Source organism: Schistocerca piceifrons, chromosome 4, assembly GCF_021461385.2.
Source record: "Schistocerca piceifrons isolate TAMUIC-IGC-003096 chromosome 4, iqSchPice1.1, whole genome shotgun sequence".
NCBI lineage: Eukaryota > Metazoa > Arthropoda > Insecta > Orthoptera > Acrididae > Schistocerca > Schistocerca piceifrons.
Window position 1 is genome coordinate 105,765,357 of NC_060141.1, and position 20,625 is coordinate 105,785,981.

General features: G+C 45.7%; 1 protein-coding gene across 1 annotated transcript in view; it reads right to left on the minus strand.

Annotated features, from left to right (window-relative positions):
- LOC124795635 (nephrin-like) overlaps positions 1–20,625 on the minus strand; it is a 910,890-nt gene that overhangs the window by 141,374 nt on the left and 748,891 nt on the right. The window contains exon 9 of the mRNA XM_047259707.1: positions 12,671–12,836. Within this exon, the coding sequence (XP_047115663.1) occupies positions 12,671–12,836 (166 nt within the window). The remainder of the gene's footprint in view (positions 1–12,670; positions 12,837–20,625) is intronic.

The window sequence follows — 20,625 nt, forward strand, 5'->3', positions numbered from 1 at the left end:
CAGACAGACAGGACCGGACGCGAACCGCAATCGTGATCCCTGACCGGGGCCGCTGATGTGGGAGATGGACCGCCGTGATTGGAAAAAGGAGACGGTAATTCGGATGCGCAGGAGAACTACGAATGTGTGCAACGTAACTGGCGAGCAGTTGTGCACTCTTAACCATCAATGGAGAGACTCCGGCCTCCTCCAGGACACTGATCACCAGACTCGTTCTAAAAGCTCCCGTCGCTAGGTGAACGCTACAGTGATGCACTGGGTCGAGTAAACGCAAAGCTGAGGGCGCCGCCGAACCATAAACCGGAGTCCAACAGTCAATGCGGGATTGAAAAAAGGCTCTGTAGAGCTGCATCGAGTTGGTGTTGCTCAGGCAGCAGAGGGTATTGAGATGCAGCCAGCACTTCTGCTTAAGCTGACGAAGGTGAGGTAGCCAAGTCAATCAGGTGTCGGAAACCAGTCCTAAGAATCGATATTTTTCCACCACACTGAGTGGACCGTCATTAAGGTAACTTTCTGGTTCTGGATGAACGATGAGATGCCGATAGAAATGCATGACACACGACTTCGATGCTGAAAACTGGAAGTCGTGGACTAGAGGCCATGACTGCGCCTGTATTCGCCACTCAACAACATCAGCGCTCGAGTAGCAGTACGAAATGCAGAAGTCATCTGCATACAGAAAAGGTAAGACACAGGGTCGAACAGCTGCTGCTAGATCGTCAATAGTTATTAAAACTAGACACTCAATAAGGAGCCCTGCCGGACGCCATTCTCCTGAGTAGAGGGGGAACAATGGGAAGCACCGACTTGGTCGCGGAACGTATGGATCAACAGGAAGTATTGGGTCTCCCGCCTTTGCTTGGGAAGACGCCATCGCACCAGATCCGGTTGAAGATGACGAGGAGATGTCACTTGTAGTCAGACGAGAGACGTTTAATCATCTGACTCTGGATCCGATCCAGCCCAGGAGCTGTGTCGGGGCAACGTGCAAGGGTGCTGAGGAGCTCCCACAATGTAAATTGGGCGTTATAGGGTTCACTGTGGCGTGAAGTGACCGAGAGGACTTCCTTGCCATCCGCCATTTGAGAATGCGAAAGGCTGGGGGGTAGCTCCCTCACTCCCTCATGCAGAGGCTCGAGCATAGTGCTCGGCAATCGCGTTTGTGTCGGTAGATAACACGCTATTGATGTCAATGTCAGGGACACATGTTTGGGTATGGTACCCAAAACGACATATCTTCGTCCAGACTTGGGAAGGTGACATATGGCACCCAATGTTCCACGCATACCTCTCCCAACACTCCTGTTTCCGTCGTTTTATAAGCTGGCAAACGTGGGCACAGAGCCGCTTAAAGGCTATTAGGTGCCCTAGGAAATGGTGGCATGTGTGTCGCTGTAGAGCTCGTCGACGCTCTGTAATTGCCTCAGCGACTTCCGGGGACCACCAAGGGACAGCCTTCGCTGTGGACACCCAAAATAGCGATGGATCCCATTTTCCGATGCAGAAAATGATCGTTGTGGTGACCTGTTTAATGATGACATCGATGGAACCATGTGGGGGAGATTCAGCGGTGACAGCAGAAATTAAGGCTTCCGAGTCTGACTTGTTTAAAGCCCATCTGGGTAGGCGTCCGTGGGCATGACGCCAGGGGAATGACAGGAAGATGGGGAAGTGGTCACTACCACACAGGTTGTCATGTGCTCTCCAGTGAATAGATGGGAGAAGGCCATGGCTGCAAACCGAGAGATCAATGGCCGAATATTTGCCATGTGCTCCACTGAAATATGTGGGGCCACCTGTATTTAAGAGGCAGAGGTCGAGTTGTGACAGTAAATTTTCGACCGCCCTAACTCAGCCAGTAAGCATGGCGCCGCCTCACAGGGGGTTATGTGCGTTAAAATCTCCCAAAAGTAGAAAGTGTTTATGGAGTTGATCAATCAGTGCTGCCAACACTTTCAGGGGTACTGAACCATCTGGAGGAAAATATACATTGCAGACAGTTATTTCCTGCATTGTCCTTATCCTAACAGCCACAGCATCAAGAGGGGTTTGAAGGGCACAGGTTCACTACATACTGAGTGCAGGACATAGACGCAGACCCCTCCTGACACTATGATATAGTCGCTATGGTTCCTGTAGTATCCATTATAGCCACGGAGTGCAGGGGTCCACACTGCCAGGAACCAGGTGTCCTGTAGGGCAATGCAGAAAGCAGGTGTAAAGCTTAACAGTTGTCATAGCTCAGGCAGGAGGTGGAAAATACCGCCGCAATTCCACTGCAGGATTACGTGATCGTGATACTGGGAAGGCATGAAACACCCAATGAGACAGTCTTAGCCTCAGGGTCACCTGCTGCCACCAGACGAGTACATGTGCAATCGACATCCATTGTGTCTGAGGGCCCAGCGAGATCTAGGTCCTCAACGGACGTCAAAATCTCCACCTCATCCTCAGACACAATAGTGGTTGTGTGTGTGCCACCACAGTCTTTGGTTCGTGGGGATATTTTTATTTATATGTTTCTCTAGCTGCTCCTTAGACTTTTCCAGCTGGGAGGGCTTCACTGATTCAGCGCCAGGGACTGAGGAGGACCGTAAAGCCCTAAGACGAGCTACCTGTGTTGCTTCAGCTACTGGCGGCTGTCAGCTTTGCCACTGGTAGGAACCTGGGAAGGGAGTGACCCAAGTGATCCCTTCCTGGCAAGAGAAACCAAAGAAGACAGATGCTTCTCCAGCTGAGATGTGGGGATTGACATCCCCAGTGGTTGGGGCAGGTGTTGCTCCTGAAGTAGGTTATGTAGGAGCAACAAGGAGGGAAGTGCCTCCCACCACTAAGGGGCAGGTGAAATCTGACAGCTCTGAGAGCCAACTGTACGCCGCGGAAGGGAAGCGGTGGCGTAGGTTGATGTCATGTGCACAGGAGTCTCTGATATTTTCTCTTACCCTCAGTGTAGGTCAGTCGGTCCAGGGTCTTGTATTCCATTATTTTTCCTTATTTCTGGAGAATCCAGCAGTCAGGCGAGCAAGGCGAATTGTGCTCTCAGCGGATGACACAGTTGGGAGGGATGGGTCACAGGGAGTATTGGGATGTGAAGGACGTCCACTATCACGACAGGTGACTCTGGAAGTACAGCAGTAAGACATATGGACGATCTTCCAGCACTTAAAGCACCGCATTGGGGAGGGAAATATTTCTCCTTGTCACAGCGCTAGACCATCACCTTGACCTCCTCGGGTAATGTGTCGCACTCGAAGGTCAAGATGAAGGCACCAGTGGCAACGTGATTATCCCTCAGACCCCAGTGGACGCGCTGACCGAAATGGACACCACGCTGCTCTAAACTGGCGCGCAGCTCATCGCCAGACTGGGAAAGAAGGTCCCTGTGAAATATGGTACGCAAATACACAAATAGTGCCCGTGACTGGGCAGAGGATGCTGTTTTGATCAAGACTGACCCAGACAGCATTTTGGACAAGCGCTCCACCTCCCCAAACTTGTCCTCCAAATGCTCCACGAAAAACTGAGGTTTCATTGACAAGAAGATTCCCAATCACCTCTCGTACTTACAAGGTACTGGGGTGAATAAGCTTCACTGCCATTCTTAGCCTGGCGTGGTTCCCATGGTGTGGCCAGTGTGGGAGGGGCGCGACAATTTGGGGTCGTATTTCTTAGAATTGAAGTTAGACCTTGACCGGTAGAGACTGCTGGTGTTTGACCACCAGCAGGAGATGATGTACTACACTTCATGGCATGTCATCTGCCCTGATGCCACCCTCTCCGACTATGGGCCCTGCCTATGGGCGCCACCCAGCTGCAGCAAAGGTCACCTGGCAGGATGGTCATTGCCTGCAGTCCTGATGCCCCACGGTGGCGGGCATCTACTCTTTGGCATACGTGGGGAGTTAACGGCGCTGGCATCAGCAGAGCGATCCCTGTGGTCAGGAGGCTACAGCCAACAGGGTACATGGTGGGTACATGGCGGCCCCACCATAACGGTCCATTATCGTGGACAGCACAGAAAGCGATAATGCATAGACGATGAAGGAAGACGCACCCAGGAGAAAGCGATACTGCACAGAGCATGGAGGAAAACGCACCCAGGAGGGTGACTTCGCCCAACAGCTGGAGAATGAGCGGAAGTGAAGATTCACGTCGACAAAGGATGCGAGAAGTGTCAGTGCATGATGGATACTGTGCACCATATAAGGCGCCCTTCCCCCAATGCCTCGCTGTTCGTGAAAATTTTGAAAAATGGAGGTCAAACCCTAAAGGGTACCATCACATGAAACGTGTGAGACTCCTTTTAGTCGCCTCTTACGACAGGGAGATATACCTCGGGCCTATTCTAGACCCCAGACCTGCATGGGGAGCATACCAGACTGGAAGCATGTATTGTCGCTGCCGGTGGTCACAACTGGACTCGGCCGTCTCATTCAAATACGAGGCTGTAACAGTTCCTAGCGATATGAAATGGTGCGACCACATAGGCGCAGTCACAGGTTAAGCCGGTGTCAGTCTTCCGTTCAGTGGTAGACTGCTAGAAAAATGCAGACAATTTACAAGGGAGATTACTCACAAAACACTCTTGCGATTCTTCATTTTTTTTTCTTTCTTTTTTAATGTTGCTCAAGTGTGTTGGGCTCATACCAATTAGGAAGTACAGGATATTAAAAGTATACAAGGTAATAGAGGAGGAATGGTCATTGGTTTGTTTGACCCATCGGAAATTGTCATAAATCCTGTAGAAATTGTACTGAGACGTTCATGAAGACAGCTGCAAACTGTCCTGAGAAAGGCCACTTAAACGTTTCAAGAAACAGCTTTAAGTGATGAATCTAGGAATATACTACAGCCAGGTATGTATCGTTCCAATAGGGACTGCAACGACAACATTTTACGAATTCCGGTGCGCAGAGTTGCGTTAAAACAAACATTCTTCCACCACTACGTACGTGAAAGTGATGGGTAGACCAGGGTTCGTCAAACAGCGGCACGCGAGCCGAAAAGAGCATTGGTGTGGATCGCGGTTCTCAGCCATATTTTATAATAACAGGCACCTAGATACTGATAGCAGAATCCTAAAACATCAATTTACATTGAGAGCTTCTTCAGACTGTTTTCCTGCTCAGTAACAAACAAAAATATTTACAGGCACTCTAATATTTTAAGATGTGTTTCATTTTCATTTACGTTGGTGAATTCGTCCCTGTGAGGAAGGTAAAGTCGGCCGCTCAACTCCGGGCCAGAGGGTAAACAACGTGGTCACCACGAGCTTAGAGGAAAGGCAAGAGGGGATGTTTTATTGTTTGTCTTCCAGAACTGACAATTCAAGAGCGTCTTGTACGGATCAACACTGGTGCAGACCATCTAATACACTACTTAACATTAACAAATCCGCTGAGTAAAAAGGAAAAATTAGACATTTTACATATAAGATTCCATTAGTAATTTTATTTACAAATCATAGAATTAGCGTGATATACGACTCTGAAATTCGGAAACGTATTAATATCTGGTTCAATCGAAGTGGTTACAATTCTTACGGTGTTCTCAAGGCGTAAGATTTTGGTTCTATTTTTAGACTTTCTGCGTTTTATTCTTGAAAACAACTGTTCGCAAACCTTACGGGTTTCCAAGCAAAAATGAGGTGTTTTATGCATAACTGTGCAACCTGGGATATTTGTTGTTTGCAGGTATAATTTGAAAAAGTTGAACAAAGCTATATTATCAAATTTATCTCTTAGTTTGATGTCAGAATTCAAATGGCTCTAGGCACTATGGGACTTAACATCCGAGGTTATCAGTCCCCTAGGCTTAGAACTACTTCAACCTAACTAATCTAAGGACATCACACACATCCATGCCCGAGGCAGGATTCGAATCTGCGACCGTAGCAGCAGCGCGGCTGATGTCAGACTGCAGCTCGAAGCATTCCATATGAAAGTATTCTTGCATATTGCGTATCTTTATTGCTTGTAAACGGTGTCACATAAATACAAAAATTTTGGTTACACTTTCGAAAATCCTGAAATCGACTGTCTAACTTTGCGTTAAATTCAAAAGTTCCGCCTTCTATAATAACCTTCGAAAAAAAAGGGGGAAAAAAAGGTATTATGCCTGATTACAATTGTGATACTGGTGGTCCGACAATACCCCGGAATTGATTTAAATTATTCAACTGCGTTTAATATGCTACCTGCCTGCTTTGACTATAATGCACTGAAAATACATAGTATGTCATTCAAGCTGCACAGCAAGCTAGTCCGTGGACTGTCAAATGAAGAAAGTGAATTGAATTAAAGCTATACTTCTCTTGCTGACACACGAGGTACGATGCCTAGTTTTATATTGGCAAATAGCCGATAATTTTAATCGTTCTGCTGCTACGATCAGTGTATGGTGCCGTACTCTGTACCGACGAGTGCAGTACTCTATTTAATTCCTTTCCTCGATTGCAGAATCTGGCTACATTCATTATTATTTTACGGACCTTACAATGAATATCAAGCCTATGAGGTGTCACTGAATTATAAGTAACGATGGACGTTCTCTCGTTGTCTCTTGTCTGCGACCACAGTACCAAACGCGCTGGTAATAATGCAACGATGTCTACTGTTTATTGGCATCGATTGACAGTAGCTCCAAGACGATGACTTCCGACATCTCCCGACAAGTACCGAGTACAGACTGGGGCTAAGTTTCTGCGGTCAGACAGTGCAGTACAATGACATTATAAAGAACTTCCTCTAATGTAGGTGGGATATGAAGGGAATGGCCGTCATGACAGCCTGCAGAACGACTGATGGCAAGGGAAGTAGCTTCCACCATCACGTACGGTACTAACATGTTTTGATACGTATCGATCATCTGCTATGGTAGAAACTGCACATGGATGTCAAATGATATCGTGAAAGCCAGTTACAGAGAGGTTAATTTTCAAATGTTGTTGTTAGTTGTTGTAACGGATTGTTTTTTTTTGTGTGTGTATTCTGTTTTCTGACTAGTTTGAATTCCTCTTTTATGCCAACCTCTACAAATCAGAGTAGCACTTGCATCTTACGTCCTCAATTATTAGCTGGTTGCACTCCAATCATTGTCATCCCCTACAGTTTTAGCTCTCTACAGCTCCCTCTAGTACCATGGAAGTCATTCCATCATGTCTTAACAGATGTCCCATCACCCTGTCCCTTCTCCATGTCAGAGGTTTCCACATATTCCTTTTCTCTCCGATTCTGCGCAGAACCTCCTCATTCCTTACCTTATCAGTCCACTTAATTTTCAACATTCACCTGTAGCACCACATCTCAAATGCTTCGATTCTCTTTTGTTCCGGCTTTTCCACCGTCCATTGTTCACTGCCATACAATGCCGTATTCCAGACGTACATTCTCAGAAATTTCTTCCACAAATTAAGGCCTATGTATGATATTAGTAGACATCTCTTGGCCACAAATGCCCAATCTGCCAGGGCTACTGTGCTTCTGATGTCCTGCTTGCTCCTTCCATCATTGGTTATTTTGCTGACCAGGTAGCAGAATTCCTTAACCGCATCTACTTCGTGACCACCAATCCTGATGCTAAGTTTCTCGCTGTTCTCATTTCTGCTACTTCTCATTACTTTCCTCTTTCTTCGATTTACTGCCAGTCCATATTCTGTACTCCTATTCAGCATATCATGTAATTTTTCTTTACTTTCACTCAGGCTAGCAATCTCATCAGCAAATCGTATCATTGATATCTTTTCACCTCGAATTTTAATTCCTGTCCTGAAGCTTTCTTTTATTTACATCACTGCTTCTTCAATTGAACAGTAGGAGGGAAAGACTACATCCCTGTTTTACATCCTTTTTAATACGAGCACTTTGTTGTAACGGCGACCGAAACGGTCGCGGGGCTGTAGTGACGGAAGCCCGACGTAACCCGCGGAGCGGCCCACGAACAACAACACAACGGGAGAGGACGGACACGAGCAACGAAGAACCTTACGACACAACAAGAACAGACAACAGAGTCACGAACCAAACAAGACAACCAAGTCCACTCGTAAAGAAAACACGAAAGTCAATACGCTGTCTAGCCGCGTGGGATTAGCCGAGCGGTCCAAGGCGCTGCAGTCATGGACTGTGCGGCCGGTCCCGGTGGAGGTTCGAGTCCTCCCTCGAGCATGGGTGTGTGTGTTCGTACTTAGGATAATTTAGGTTAAGTAGTGTGTAACCTTAGGGACTGATGACCTTAGCAGTTAAGTCCCATAAGATTTCACACACATTTGAACAATACGCTGTCTAATGCGAGGCGATATGTCCTGAGATGCACGCGAGGTTAAACTGGCAGGCCGAGCGACACGCAGGCGCTTAAGTACTCGATCGGGGACGCCGCTATTGGCCGCTGCAACCACGTGTTCCACTGTGGTGCCCTCACTCTAAATGCAGGCCAGGAGGTGTGCACCGCCACACCTTAAGACGCGATGGTGCAGAAACCTCTATGGGTCTTCGACGTTCATTCTTATTATTCTCTCTTGGTTTTTGTACATATTGTATATTATCCGTCTCTCCCTATAGCTTACCCGTTTTTTCTCAGAAGTTCGAACATCTTGCACCATTTTAAACTGTCGAACGTTTTTTCTAGGTCGACAATTCCTATGAACGTGTGCCCGCATCTCGTGGTCGTGCGGTAGCGTTCTCGCTTCCCACGCCCGGGTTCCCGGGTTCGATTCCCGGCGGGGTCAGGGATTTTCTCTGCCTCGTGATGGCTGGGTGTTGTGTGCTGTCCTTAGGTTAGTTAGGTTTAAGTAGTTCTAAGTTCTAGGGGACTTATGACCTCAGCAGTTGAGTCCCATAGTGCTCAGAGCCATTTGAACCATTTGAACCATCCTATGAACGTGTTTTGTTTTTCCTCTAGTCCTGCTTACATTATCTACCGCAACGTCAGAATTACGTCTCTAGTGCATATACCTACTTTAAAGCCAAACTGATTGTAACCTAGCACAACTTCAATTTTATTTTCCATTCTTCTGTATATTATTCTTGTCAGCAACTTGGATGCATAAGCTGTTACGCTGATTGTTCGGCAATTCTCGCAATTGTGTGCTCTTGCAGTCTTCGCAGTTGTGTGGATGTGATTCCGAATTGAAGGTGTTATAACAGAGTTTCGGTAGTGTCAGATAGTAAACATTGTCAGTATATGCAGTATTGTAACTTGTATCGACTTGTAGTGATCAGAACTACAGTGAGAAAGGTTTATATCACAACTGCACTGAAATAACAAAGAATTTCCTCGTATTTTCATAAATTAATTTCATTATACGTCTGAACCGTGCTTGGCTAGTGTTCGTTCCATCTCTTATTTGACATCCTGTTTTTGCCGTACTGCCACCTTGTTATGTTAGTTTCAATTACTTGTGTCACTGAATTACTGCTTTGCCTGCCCGTGAGCGGCAGCAGCAGCCCTTATCGATACAAGCCCTGTCGTATTATCTTTGCTGGACTGCTGTTACTTCCCGGTTGTCGTGTGTTCGGAGTTTGTTCGGATCTGCGAGTCAGTTGGAACATGCCAGCAGTTAGTTGGGACCTGGCAGTGTTTGAGTTGGCACGCGGCACAAGTTCAGTCGGGGCGCGGCAGCAGTGAGGTCCGGACCGCCGTGACTCGCCCGACGCTTGCAGACACTCACGACTGGAGTGGGGACGACTTTGGTTGGTCGTCGGTCGGTCGTCTTGCCGGCGATCGCTTATGGGTTGGCTGTGTGTGCCGACTCGTGATTCGTCCCTGTTATTGTACAGTCACTGCCGTTAGCATTGTCTAGTTCTCAGTGCAAGTGTTCGTGAAACTGCGTTTAGTTAGTGCGATTTTGACTGCTAAGTTATTTTAAATGTTGTCGGCGTACTGGCTCTGAGCAGTCTGTCTGTTGGTGTGGATCAGCCAGGAAATCTCCGCGGCGCAGTGGGCCGGGCCCGCTAACGGGCTCTACGCAGTGTAGGAGTGTGTGGGAGCCGTTACGACTGCTACGAGGTTCGTGGCTCACCGACAGAGGACATCAAAGTTGAGTGCTGATTTAATTACCGAAGCCAGTCTCTTCACATTGTGCCGTTGGTTTTCATGGTTGGCTGTTGGGGGCTATTCCTGTGAGCAACAGCGAGTGTTCGATTTGGCGAAAGTCTGGCCACCATTCTGTGGAGTCTAACTACATTTTGGTTATTTGAACTCCAAGTGCACCAGCGGAAGTTTCTGCCTTGTGGCCGTAAAGGTTCCGGTTACCTGTCCTGGCCGCTGACGTAAAATTCAAGCAGTGTCCTTTCCTCACCGTGTTGTCGTTGTCCAAGACGTGTGTAGTTTTGACAGCTTATGCCTACTTGGTTGTGGGCGGCTACGCCTTTTACGTTTTGGCTTTGGAGTTCCTTGTGTAATGATCGGGTGGAAAGCCAGTCGTCTTGTCGGTGGGTCCGTTGACTGTCCCTTGGTTGGGTTGGCGGCGTATCGAATATAGTTGGGCCGACTACCAAATGGTTCAAATGGCTCTGAGCACTATGGGACTTAACATCTATGGTCATCAGTCCCCTAGAACTTAGAACTACTTAAACCTAACTAACCTAAGGACAGCACACAACACCCAGCCATCACGAGGCAGAGAAAATCCCTGACCCCGCCGGGAATCGAACCCGGGAACCCGAGCGTGGGAAGCGAGAACGCTACCGCACGACCACGAGATGCGGGCGGGCCGACTACCTGTCTTCCCTAAGCAAACGTTAATATCTCAAGTGCAGACCGAACCCTTGGAAACTTCTGAGCGCCGCTGGCTGTACTGTCCCTTCTTATTGGTGTTTCATTGTATATTTTAATAGCTCATAGCCGATGGTTTGAATTTGTATGCTACTAGTAGGGTTTTAAATAATGGGCCTCCAGCCGCTTTAAAATTGAAAATTCCTTACTTGTCAAGTCTTGCATTGTTTGGGTCTTCAGCCTCTTTTAAAAAAATTATTTAAGGATAAGGCCTTGGGCTTTCAGCATTGTAAAAATTTATTGCCGTTGTGTTCTGAATCATTGGCCTTCAGCCGTTTTAAAAGTAAGATTCCTTATTGTTAAGTCTTAGATTGTTTGGGCTTTCAACCTCTTTTTTAAAAATATTTAAGGATAAAGCTTTGGGCCTTCTACATTTCAAAATTTATTGTAGTTTTGTTTCTAAATCATGAGCCTTCAGCCGTCTTAAAATTAAAATTCCTTACTTCTCAAGTCTCAGAATGTTTGGGCTTTCAGCCTCATTTGAAATATTAATTAAGGATAAAATCTGCGTTTTGAAAATTTATTGTAGTTGTGTTTTTAATCAGGGGCCTTGAGCCGTTTTAAAAATTAAGGAGGTTGTGCCCTTTAGCCATAAGATTGTGTGACATTTTCAGCCGAGAGTTAAGGTCGGAAATTTGCGCTGTAATGTTTGGGCAACTAAATAAAGTTATACAGGGTGTTACAAAAAGGTACGACCAAACTTTCAGGAAACATTCCTCACACACAAATAAAGAAAAGATAATATGTGGACATGTGTCCGGAGAAGCCTAATTTCCATGTTAGAGCTCATTTTAGTTTCGTCAGTATGTTCTTCCACCTACGCTCAATGGAGCACGTTATCATGATTTCATAGGGGATACTCTACCTGTGCTGCTAGAACATCTGCCTTTAAAAGTACGACACAACATGTGGTTCATGCACGATGGAGCTTCTGCACATTTCAGTCGAAGTGTTCGTACGCTTCTCAACAACAGATTCGGTGACCGATGGATTGGTAGCAGCGGACCAATTCCATGGCCTCCACGCTCTCCTGACCTCAACCCTCTTCACTTTCATTTATGGGTGCATTTGAAAGCTCTTGTCTACGCAACACCGGTACCAAATGTAGAGAGTCTTCGTGCTCGTATTGTGGACGGCTGTGATACAATACGCCATTCTCCAGGGCTGTATCAGCGCATCAGGGATTCCATGCGACGGAGGGTGGATGCATGTATCCTCGCTAACGGAGGACATTTTGAACATTTCCTGTAACAAAGTGTTTGAAGTCACGCTGGTACGTTCTGTTGCTGTGTGTTTCCATTCCATGATTAATGTGATTTGAAGAGAAGTAATAAAATGAGCCCTAACATGGAAAGTAAGCGTTTCCGGAAACATGTCCACATAACACATTTTCTTTCTTTGTGTGTGAGGAATGTTTCCTGAAAGTTTGGCCGTACCTTTTTGTAACACCCTGTATATGTTTGAGTGTAACTGACAGCTGCTCATTTTTGGCCCCTTTCCACAATTCCAACTACCCGTTCTGTCCTGCGGATTTAACCATGCGTCTCACCGTCTCTAGATGTTTAGTTTCGCAGGTGCAACTGAAGCAGCCGTGAGATAAGATACAACCGTATCTAACAAGTATGCCGGCCATTAGAAGGAGACTCTAGGAGGTTCAAGTACAGCACGTGTGGCATCGTTAATAACGGGATGGACCAATACGAGAATGGCATCGTGTGACGGGAAACTATTCAGTTTATCCTAATTTATAAATAAATATTTCTTTCCCGATCGTGTGATAGGTGCTCACTTCTTGGGCCGCAGTGATGCTTGTTTTGGGCAACATACTTGATCAAAATGCTTAACGACACAGGAACAAGTTTTACTTATGCCTAAGAGGAGTAATGCTGGTACTCACAGAGCACGTCCAGGTGGAAGGGCTTGCTCTCGCCGGCGCCCTCGGAGTTGACGCCGACGCAGGAGTAGTTGCCGCCGCTGGCGCGGCCCACCGACTGCAGCACCAGGCTCTGGTTGCTGAGGATGACGCCGGCGCCGCGCGAAGCGCTCGGCCCCAGCGGACGGCCCTTGACACACACACAGGCGGTGCTTCAGTAACAGTCCGGCCAGTTGGGAAGTTGGCAGCGATGAGCAACGGCTGAGGTAGCGCCTCTTCCGGATAATCTACGAACTAAGTTTCGAACCGTCGCAGTTGCAGCGCCTCTAGTGGAGAATGTGCATACTGCATGTGTTTTCTTGGGATATTTTTTTAATATACTAGTAAAATGCTGCGTTTGTGATTTACATTAAGAAATTTTTGTATGGTATAAGGCTACAGTTTTTTTCGGAATCTGCGGTGTTTTCCGCGATGGTGGCTAGATGAGGACGTACATGCACAGTTGAAATTGCTGCAAGTAGAACGATCCCTATTGCAGCACAAGTTTGGCACATCTTTCAGAACTATTCACGGCTTACCAAGTGGACAAAGAGCACAGCCTAACTTTATCTGCACACTCCGCTCTATATCGTGTCGTACATACTTTTCATTGTGGCGTCGTTCATTTTTCTACTAGAACACTACTGTCCATCAAAATTGCTACACCAAGATGAAATGCAGACCATAAACGGGTATTCATTGGACAAATATATTATGCCAGAACTGACACGTGATCACATTTTCACGCAATTTGGGTGCATAGATCCTGGGAAATCAGTACCTAGAACAACCACCTCTGGCCGTAATAACGGCCTTGATACGCCTGGGCATTGAGTCAAACAGAGCTTGGATGGCGTGTACAGGTACAGCTGCCCATGCAGCTTCAACACGATACCACCGTTCATCAAGAGTAGTGACTGGCGTTTTGTGACGAGCCAGTTCCTCGGCCACCATTGACCAGACAATTTCAGTTGGTGAGAGATCTGGAGCATGCGCTGGCCAGGGCAGCAGTCGAACATTTTCTGTATCCAGAAAGGCCCGTACAGGACCTGCAACATGCGGTCGTGCATTATCCTACTGAAATGTAGGGTTTCGCAGGGATCGAATGAAGAGTAGACCCACTGGTCGTAACACATCTGAAATGTAACATTCACTGGTCAAAATACCGCCAATGCAAACAAGAGGCGACCGAGACGTGTAACCAATGGCACCCCATACCATCACGCCGGGTGATACGTCAGTATGGCGATGACGAATACACGCTTCCAATGTGCGTTCACCGAAATGTTGCCAAACACGGATATGAGCATCACGATGCTGTAAACAGAACCTGGATTCATCCGAAAAAATGACGTTTTGCCATTCGTGCATCCAGGTTCGTCGTTGAGTACACCATCGCAGGCGCTCCTGTCTGTGATGCAGAGTCAAGGGTAACCGCAGCCATGGTATCCGAGCTGATCGTCCATGCTGCTGCAAACGTCGTCGAACTGTTCGTGCAGATGGTTGTTGTCTCGCAGACGTCCCCATCGGTTGACTCAGGGATCGAGACGTGGCTGCACGATCCATTACAGCCATGCGGATAAGATGCTGTCGTCTCGACTGCTAGTGATGCGAGGCCGTTGGGATCCAGCACGGTGTTTCGTATTACCCTCCTGAACCCACTGATTCCAAATTCTGCTAACAGTCATTGGATCTCGGCCAACGCGAGCAGCAATGTCGCGATACGATAAACCGCAATCGCGATAGGCTACAAACCGACCTTTATCAAAGTCGGAAACGTGATGGTATGCATTTCTCGTCCTTACACGAGGCATCACAACAACGTTGCACCAGGCAACGCCGGTCAACTGCTGTTTGTGTATGAGGAATCGGCTGGAAACTTTCCCCATGTCAGCTCGTTGTAGGTGTCGCCACCGGCGCCAACCTTGTGTAAATGCCGTGAGAAGCTATTCATTTGCATATCAAAGCATCTTCTTCCTGTCGGTTAAATTTCGCGTCTGTAGCACGTCATCTTCGTGGTGAAGCAATTTTAATGGCCAGTAGTGTAATTCCATGATAACGTTTATCGAACGCCATTTTGTCATGGATTCGGCCCTCTTATGCAGTTGGTCAGCATTGGTTTCGGGCGTAAGCGACACAAACCGCCGTTCAGGGCGCTATTCAGAGGCACGCCCAAGGGCAATGTTTGTATACAGTGTGTATCACAAACTGATATAGGTGATTATGAGCTAGGGGTAAACTGGGTAGGGAGCCAGAGGGGGGCGGCAAGAGAGGGAGGGAGGTGGGGAGAAGGGTGCAGAGCGAAAGATATGGATATTGAGCTGTGCCGGCTTGGATCGATCAACTGATCGATAGATCGCGGTAGCGGGTTACGATCTTTGGTGGTTCTCCGCGCGAGGAGCGTTGACCAGCAAGACGGTTGACAGAATTTTTGGGCGGAGTTGGAAAGAGCAGTTGTGGGGCGCGAGGCCGGTTTACCTCTGCTGTCTCGAGCCAATAGTAAACGGCTTTTGCGGAGCACATACCTCTTCGTGCATAGACGGTACTTATGTTGGCCGTGGTGGCAACGGAACTCTGGAAATCGGCCTGTGTCGAGCATGTGGAGATCTTGAGTGACACTTCGCTACCGATTCATCCAATATTTTGGTGAGACTCTTTTTGTGGTTTCTGCGCCTTGTTTTCCTCTAAAGTCGTACTGCTGTGACTAGCTTTTCCTTCCCGACTGGCCTTCTGTGTTTGCTGTTTATGGGAATTCACTGCGAAGGAACTGAAGTTCACCTTAATGGAAGCAACTATGTTTCATTACAGGCGCTGGTCACAACTGTTTGTGAAATGCGTCAAAGTTGCGTGGTCTGTGTTACGGAACAAGTCGAGTTACGTAAATTAGAACTGCCTGTTTAAATTGGTCATACTTAGAAGGGCATACCGTGGGCCATGTTGAGGGCAGAAGTGTCTGTTGTTCATCCTTTTAAATACAGTGAAGTCTGATTTAATCAGCGTACCTTTTACCTGTGGCTATTTTAGTGTAGAAATACTTTTTATGTGGGTTGGTCTAATTTAATCAGAGTGCCTTTTCGGTGTAATCATTTTAGTTAACTGTTTGTAAAACATTTTGGTGGGGTTGTTAGTTCACCCGCCCTGAGATTTTCCATGCTAGATTCTGCTAAAATAAGGATATACTTTTCCATTGTAGTTGGTATCGGCTGCCTGGCAAGCCATGTTTGGCATCCGAGATTCGGTTGTTTAGCTAGTGTCTTGCAGCAAAGCATATTTCTAGGTCAGCGAGTTTAAATTAGCTTCCATTCCAAAATAGTGTTTAGTGACTGCTCTGGCTATGTAATTACTACAAGTGACTGTCTGTCAATTGATTTTGGGGGCACACAGGCTTTATTGGTTTTCTCATTCCTGTGACAAGAGTGCTACCCAGATGTTATGTGCTTTGTTGCTTATCGCCGTATTCGCTTATTGGGCATATGATTGTTTTTTTTTATTTCTGTTTCTTAAATGGTAATATAGTGATATATGCGCCGTTCTTAGTCTGTTGTAGTTCACGATGTATAGTATATGAGCATCTGCCAGCACGCCCACCGGTGGCGACTTCACACCGTCCACTCTGTCCGTCGGGCTATTCCGCCTGTGGTGGGACGGGATTATATCTGAATAATTTTCCCCGGTTCTGAAGTTAATCACCAACGGACGTGACGCATCGCTTGTGTGTTACCAAATCTGCAGATTTTGTATATGAAAATAAAAACCAGAAATTTTTTGTAAATGTTAAGGTTTTGATTATTAATATGCAGATCGGCTGACTTCAGGTGGACTTGTGTGTTACCAAATCTGCAGATTTTATACAGGGTGATTCAAAAAGAATACCACAACTTTAAAAATGTGTATTTAATGAAAGAAACATAGTATAACCTTCTGTTATACATCATTACAAAGAGTATTTAAAAAGGTTTATTTTCACTCAAAAACAAGTTTAGAGATGTTCATTATGGCCCCCTCCAGACACACGAGCAATATCAACCCGATACTCCAACTCGTTCCACACTCTCTGTAGCATATCAGGCGTAACAGTTTGGATAGCTGATGTTATTTCTCGTTTCAAATCATCAATGGTGGCTGGGAGAGGTGGCCGAAACACCATATCCTTAACATATCCCCATAAGAAAAAATCGCAGGGGGTAAGATCAGGGCTTCTTGGAGGCCAGTGATGAAGTGCTCTGTCACGGGCTGCCTGGCGGCCGATCCATCGCCTCGGGTAGTTGACGTTCAGGTAGTTACGGACAGATAAGTGCCAATGTGGTGGCGCTCCATCCTGCTGAAATATGTTGTGCTTCTCGTTCGAGCTGAGGGAACAGCCAATTCCCTAACATCTCCAAATACTGTAGTCCAGTTACAGTAGCACCTTCGAAGAAAAAGGGACCAAAAACTTTATTGGCTGAAATGGGGAACAAATGTACAACTAAATGAAACTTTATAGCTCCCTTAATTCGCCGACAGATAGTGCTCAGCTCTGCCTTTTGTCGTTGCAGAGTTTTAAATTCCTAAAGTTGTGGTATTCTTTTTGAATCACCCTGTATTTTAAAGAAAACTGAAAAAATTTGTAAATGTTAAGGTTTAGATGATTAATATGCAGTTCGGCTAACTTCAGATACCTGTTAATGTTTTCCAGACCGCTTAAGTTTTTAATTGGTTAAAAGATATTTTACTAACGCCATTTGCTAATCTCACTTCCTCGTTGACATTCAACAAGTTGTTCTACATCTACATATATACTCCGCTAGCCACCAAGCGGTGTGTACCGGAGGCCACAATTGGCGCCAAAGTCACATTTCACCTCCACCCACTGCTTTACTCGCGGATCGCACGAGGGAAAAACGACTGTCTGAACGCCTCAGTAAGAGCTCTAATTTACCTTATCTTTCAGTGATGATCATTACGCGATTTGAAAGTTGGTGGTAATAATATACGCTCTACATCCTCGGCGAAGATTGGATTTCGGAATTTACTGAGCAGCCCCTTCTGTTTAGCGCGTCGTCTATCTGCAGGTGTGTCCCACTTCAAACGCTCTCGCGATGGCTAAATGTACCAGTCACGAATCTTACTGCTATTCTTTGGACCTTTTCAATTTCTTGAAAAAGACCCAACTGGTAAGGGTCCCATATAGATGAACAATAATCTAAGACTGGACGAACTAACGTATTGTAAACTATTTCCAATGTTGAAGGACTGCATCGCTTCAGGATTCTACCAATAAACCGCAATCTAGAGTTCGACTTACCCGTTACTTTTGTAATCAGATCATTCCATTTGAGATCATTTCGAATAGTCACACCCAGATACTGGACTGATGTTACCGATTCCAAAGACTGATCATTTATTTTGTACTCATACATTAATGGGGATTTTTGCCTTGTTATACGCTGTAAGTTACACTTACTAATATTCAGAGATAACTGCCAGTCATTACACCACGCATTACTTTTCTGCACATCTTCACTGATTTGTTCACAACTTTCGTGTGATACTACTTTCCTGTTGACTACAGCATCATTGGCAAACAGTCTAAGACCGCTGTCAATACCATCAACCAGATCCCTTATGTAACTCGTAAAAAGCAGAGGACCTATTTCGCTGTCCTGGGGCACACCTAAAATTACTCTTGTTTCTGTTGAAGTTACCCTGTTCAGGACGAAATACTACTCCCAGTCTGTTAAAAAACTTTCTATCCAACCGCAAATGTCACTGGATAGACCGTAAGCGCGCACTTTTTGTAGCAAGTGACATTGCGGAACTGAGTCGAACGCCTTTCGAAAGTCGAGAAATATGGCATCAACCAGGGAGCCGGTATCTAGAGCCTGTTGTATATCATGCACAAAGAGGGCCAGTTGTATCTCGCATGACCGCTGTTTTCTAAAACCGTGCTGGTTTCTGCAGATGAGCTTCTCAGAGTCTAGAAAGGTCATTATGTCTGAACACAAAATATGTTCCATGATTCAACAACAAATCGACGTCAGTGAAATTGGCCGGTAATTATGTGCATCCGATTTTCTACCTTTTTATAGATTGCTACGACCTGGGTCTTCTTCCGGTCCCGTGGAACTTTCCGACGTTCCAGTGATCTCTGATAGATGACGGATAAGAATGGTGCTATATTTCTAGCACAGTCAACATAAAATCTTACGGGGATACCGTCTGGGCCGGATCCCTTTCTGGCGTCTAAGGATCTTAACTGTTTTACAATCCCAGATACACTAAACACTATGTCAGCCATCCTTTCGTTTGTTCGATAATCGAAAGGGGGAATGGTGCTGCAGTCCCCCATCGTACACGAGTTTTTGAAAGCTAGGTTTAGAATTTCGGCCTTCTGTTTATCATCATCAGTTACATAATCCGCACTGTCAGCAAGAGAAGGTATAGAATTATTTGTAGCGTTCAAAGATTTTACGTACGACAAAAATTTTCTGAGGTTATTTTTAGAATATGCAGATAAAGTATTGCTTTCAAATTCGTTAAAGGAGTCTCTCATTCTCCTTCTGACAGCTGCTTTCATTTCGCATAATTTCAGTTTGTCAGCGGGGCAGTGACTATGTTTAAAACGAATGTGCAAGATTCTCTGCTTTCTCAGCAACTTCCTAATATGTTTGTTGTACCAAGGTAGATCCTTTCCTTCCCCCTCCCCCCCCCCCCCCCTATACTTTCGCTAGGCACATACTTCTCTAGCTCATGGTGGACAATACCTTTAAATTCCGACCAAAGATGCTCAATATCTTTGTGTCCCGCGGTGAATGCTTGGAGCTGACTATGAAGATATTCATTAATCACACTTTTATTTGCTTTCCCAAACAAGAAAACTCTACGCTGTTTATTTATTTATTTATTTATTTATTTATTTTGCAACATCCACATAGAAGCCACAACGACTTTATGGTCACTAGTACCTTCTTCTAGATATAAACAGAGCGAGCACCGACAGTCAGTAATTTCTACTCCTGATGACGACAGCGGAGACAGATGTCGAAAGCTCGAGTGTTTCATCTGACGTGACGCGCTTACCAACAGAGGATATATTATTTAAACTGTATCGTTATTTAAGATATTCTATTTGATACCATAATAAAATAAAGATCGCGATACCATAATGAACAATATCTTATTCTTTGTGACACCATACCCACCATTATTTGATAGTATTATTTTGCTGCTAACATTTTGTGTCAGGCTTAAGGAAGCTGTCTAATAGGCCCCCTAATGTATTTTTGTACGTTCAGCTACTCATGCATGATTTTCCTTGGGTTACAGCCAGCAGCTTTTCTTTTCTCAAATTGGTATCCATTGTTCTTTGACAGTATTCTTCTCTGACTCTTTTAATGTTGGTTTGGGACAACAATATCCCACAATAACTTTAATTCCCCTCTTCCTATTCTAACCAATGTTTTCATACGGTTTCCCTTTAAGGCACAGACTGTAATTGTTGTTCTCCTCTTAGTTATTTTCAAGGACATCAAAGTCGTAAAGCTTAACGAAACACATGGTGTAATAGCTGGCTACACAATGGCCATATATTTCAACAAGCTGCACAAAGCGGCAGACACTTCTTATGCCAGAATGCGACAAGCAGCTCATTAGTGCTATGACTGAGTCAAGCAGACGCCTCACAAGCGGCTGGTTGTGTGCATACGACACACCCGATGTACCAAATAACTAAAATCAGAGAGGATTTCACAGATTTTCCAAACCGGTAGAGCTTCAATATGCCACACCAACTGACATTTAATTCTGTGGAAGACTTAAGCTACGAGCAGTTTGGCGCTAGTGAAAACGAAATTATCAAGGTGAAAACATTGATAATAACTGCACATAAGAAATAAAAGGAAGGTGAACATCCGTATTAAAGAACTCTTTTGCCCACATCTAGCTCTCTCTGATCTGGCTGG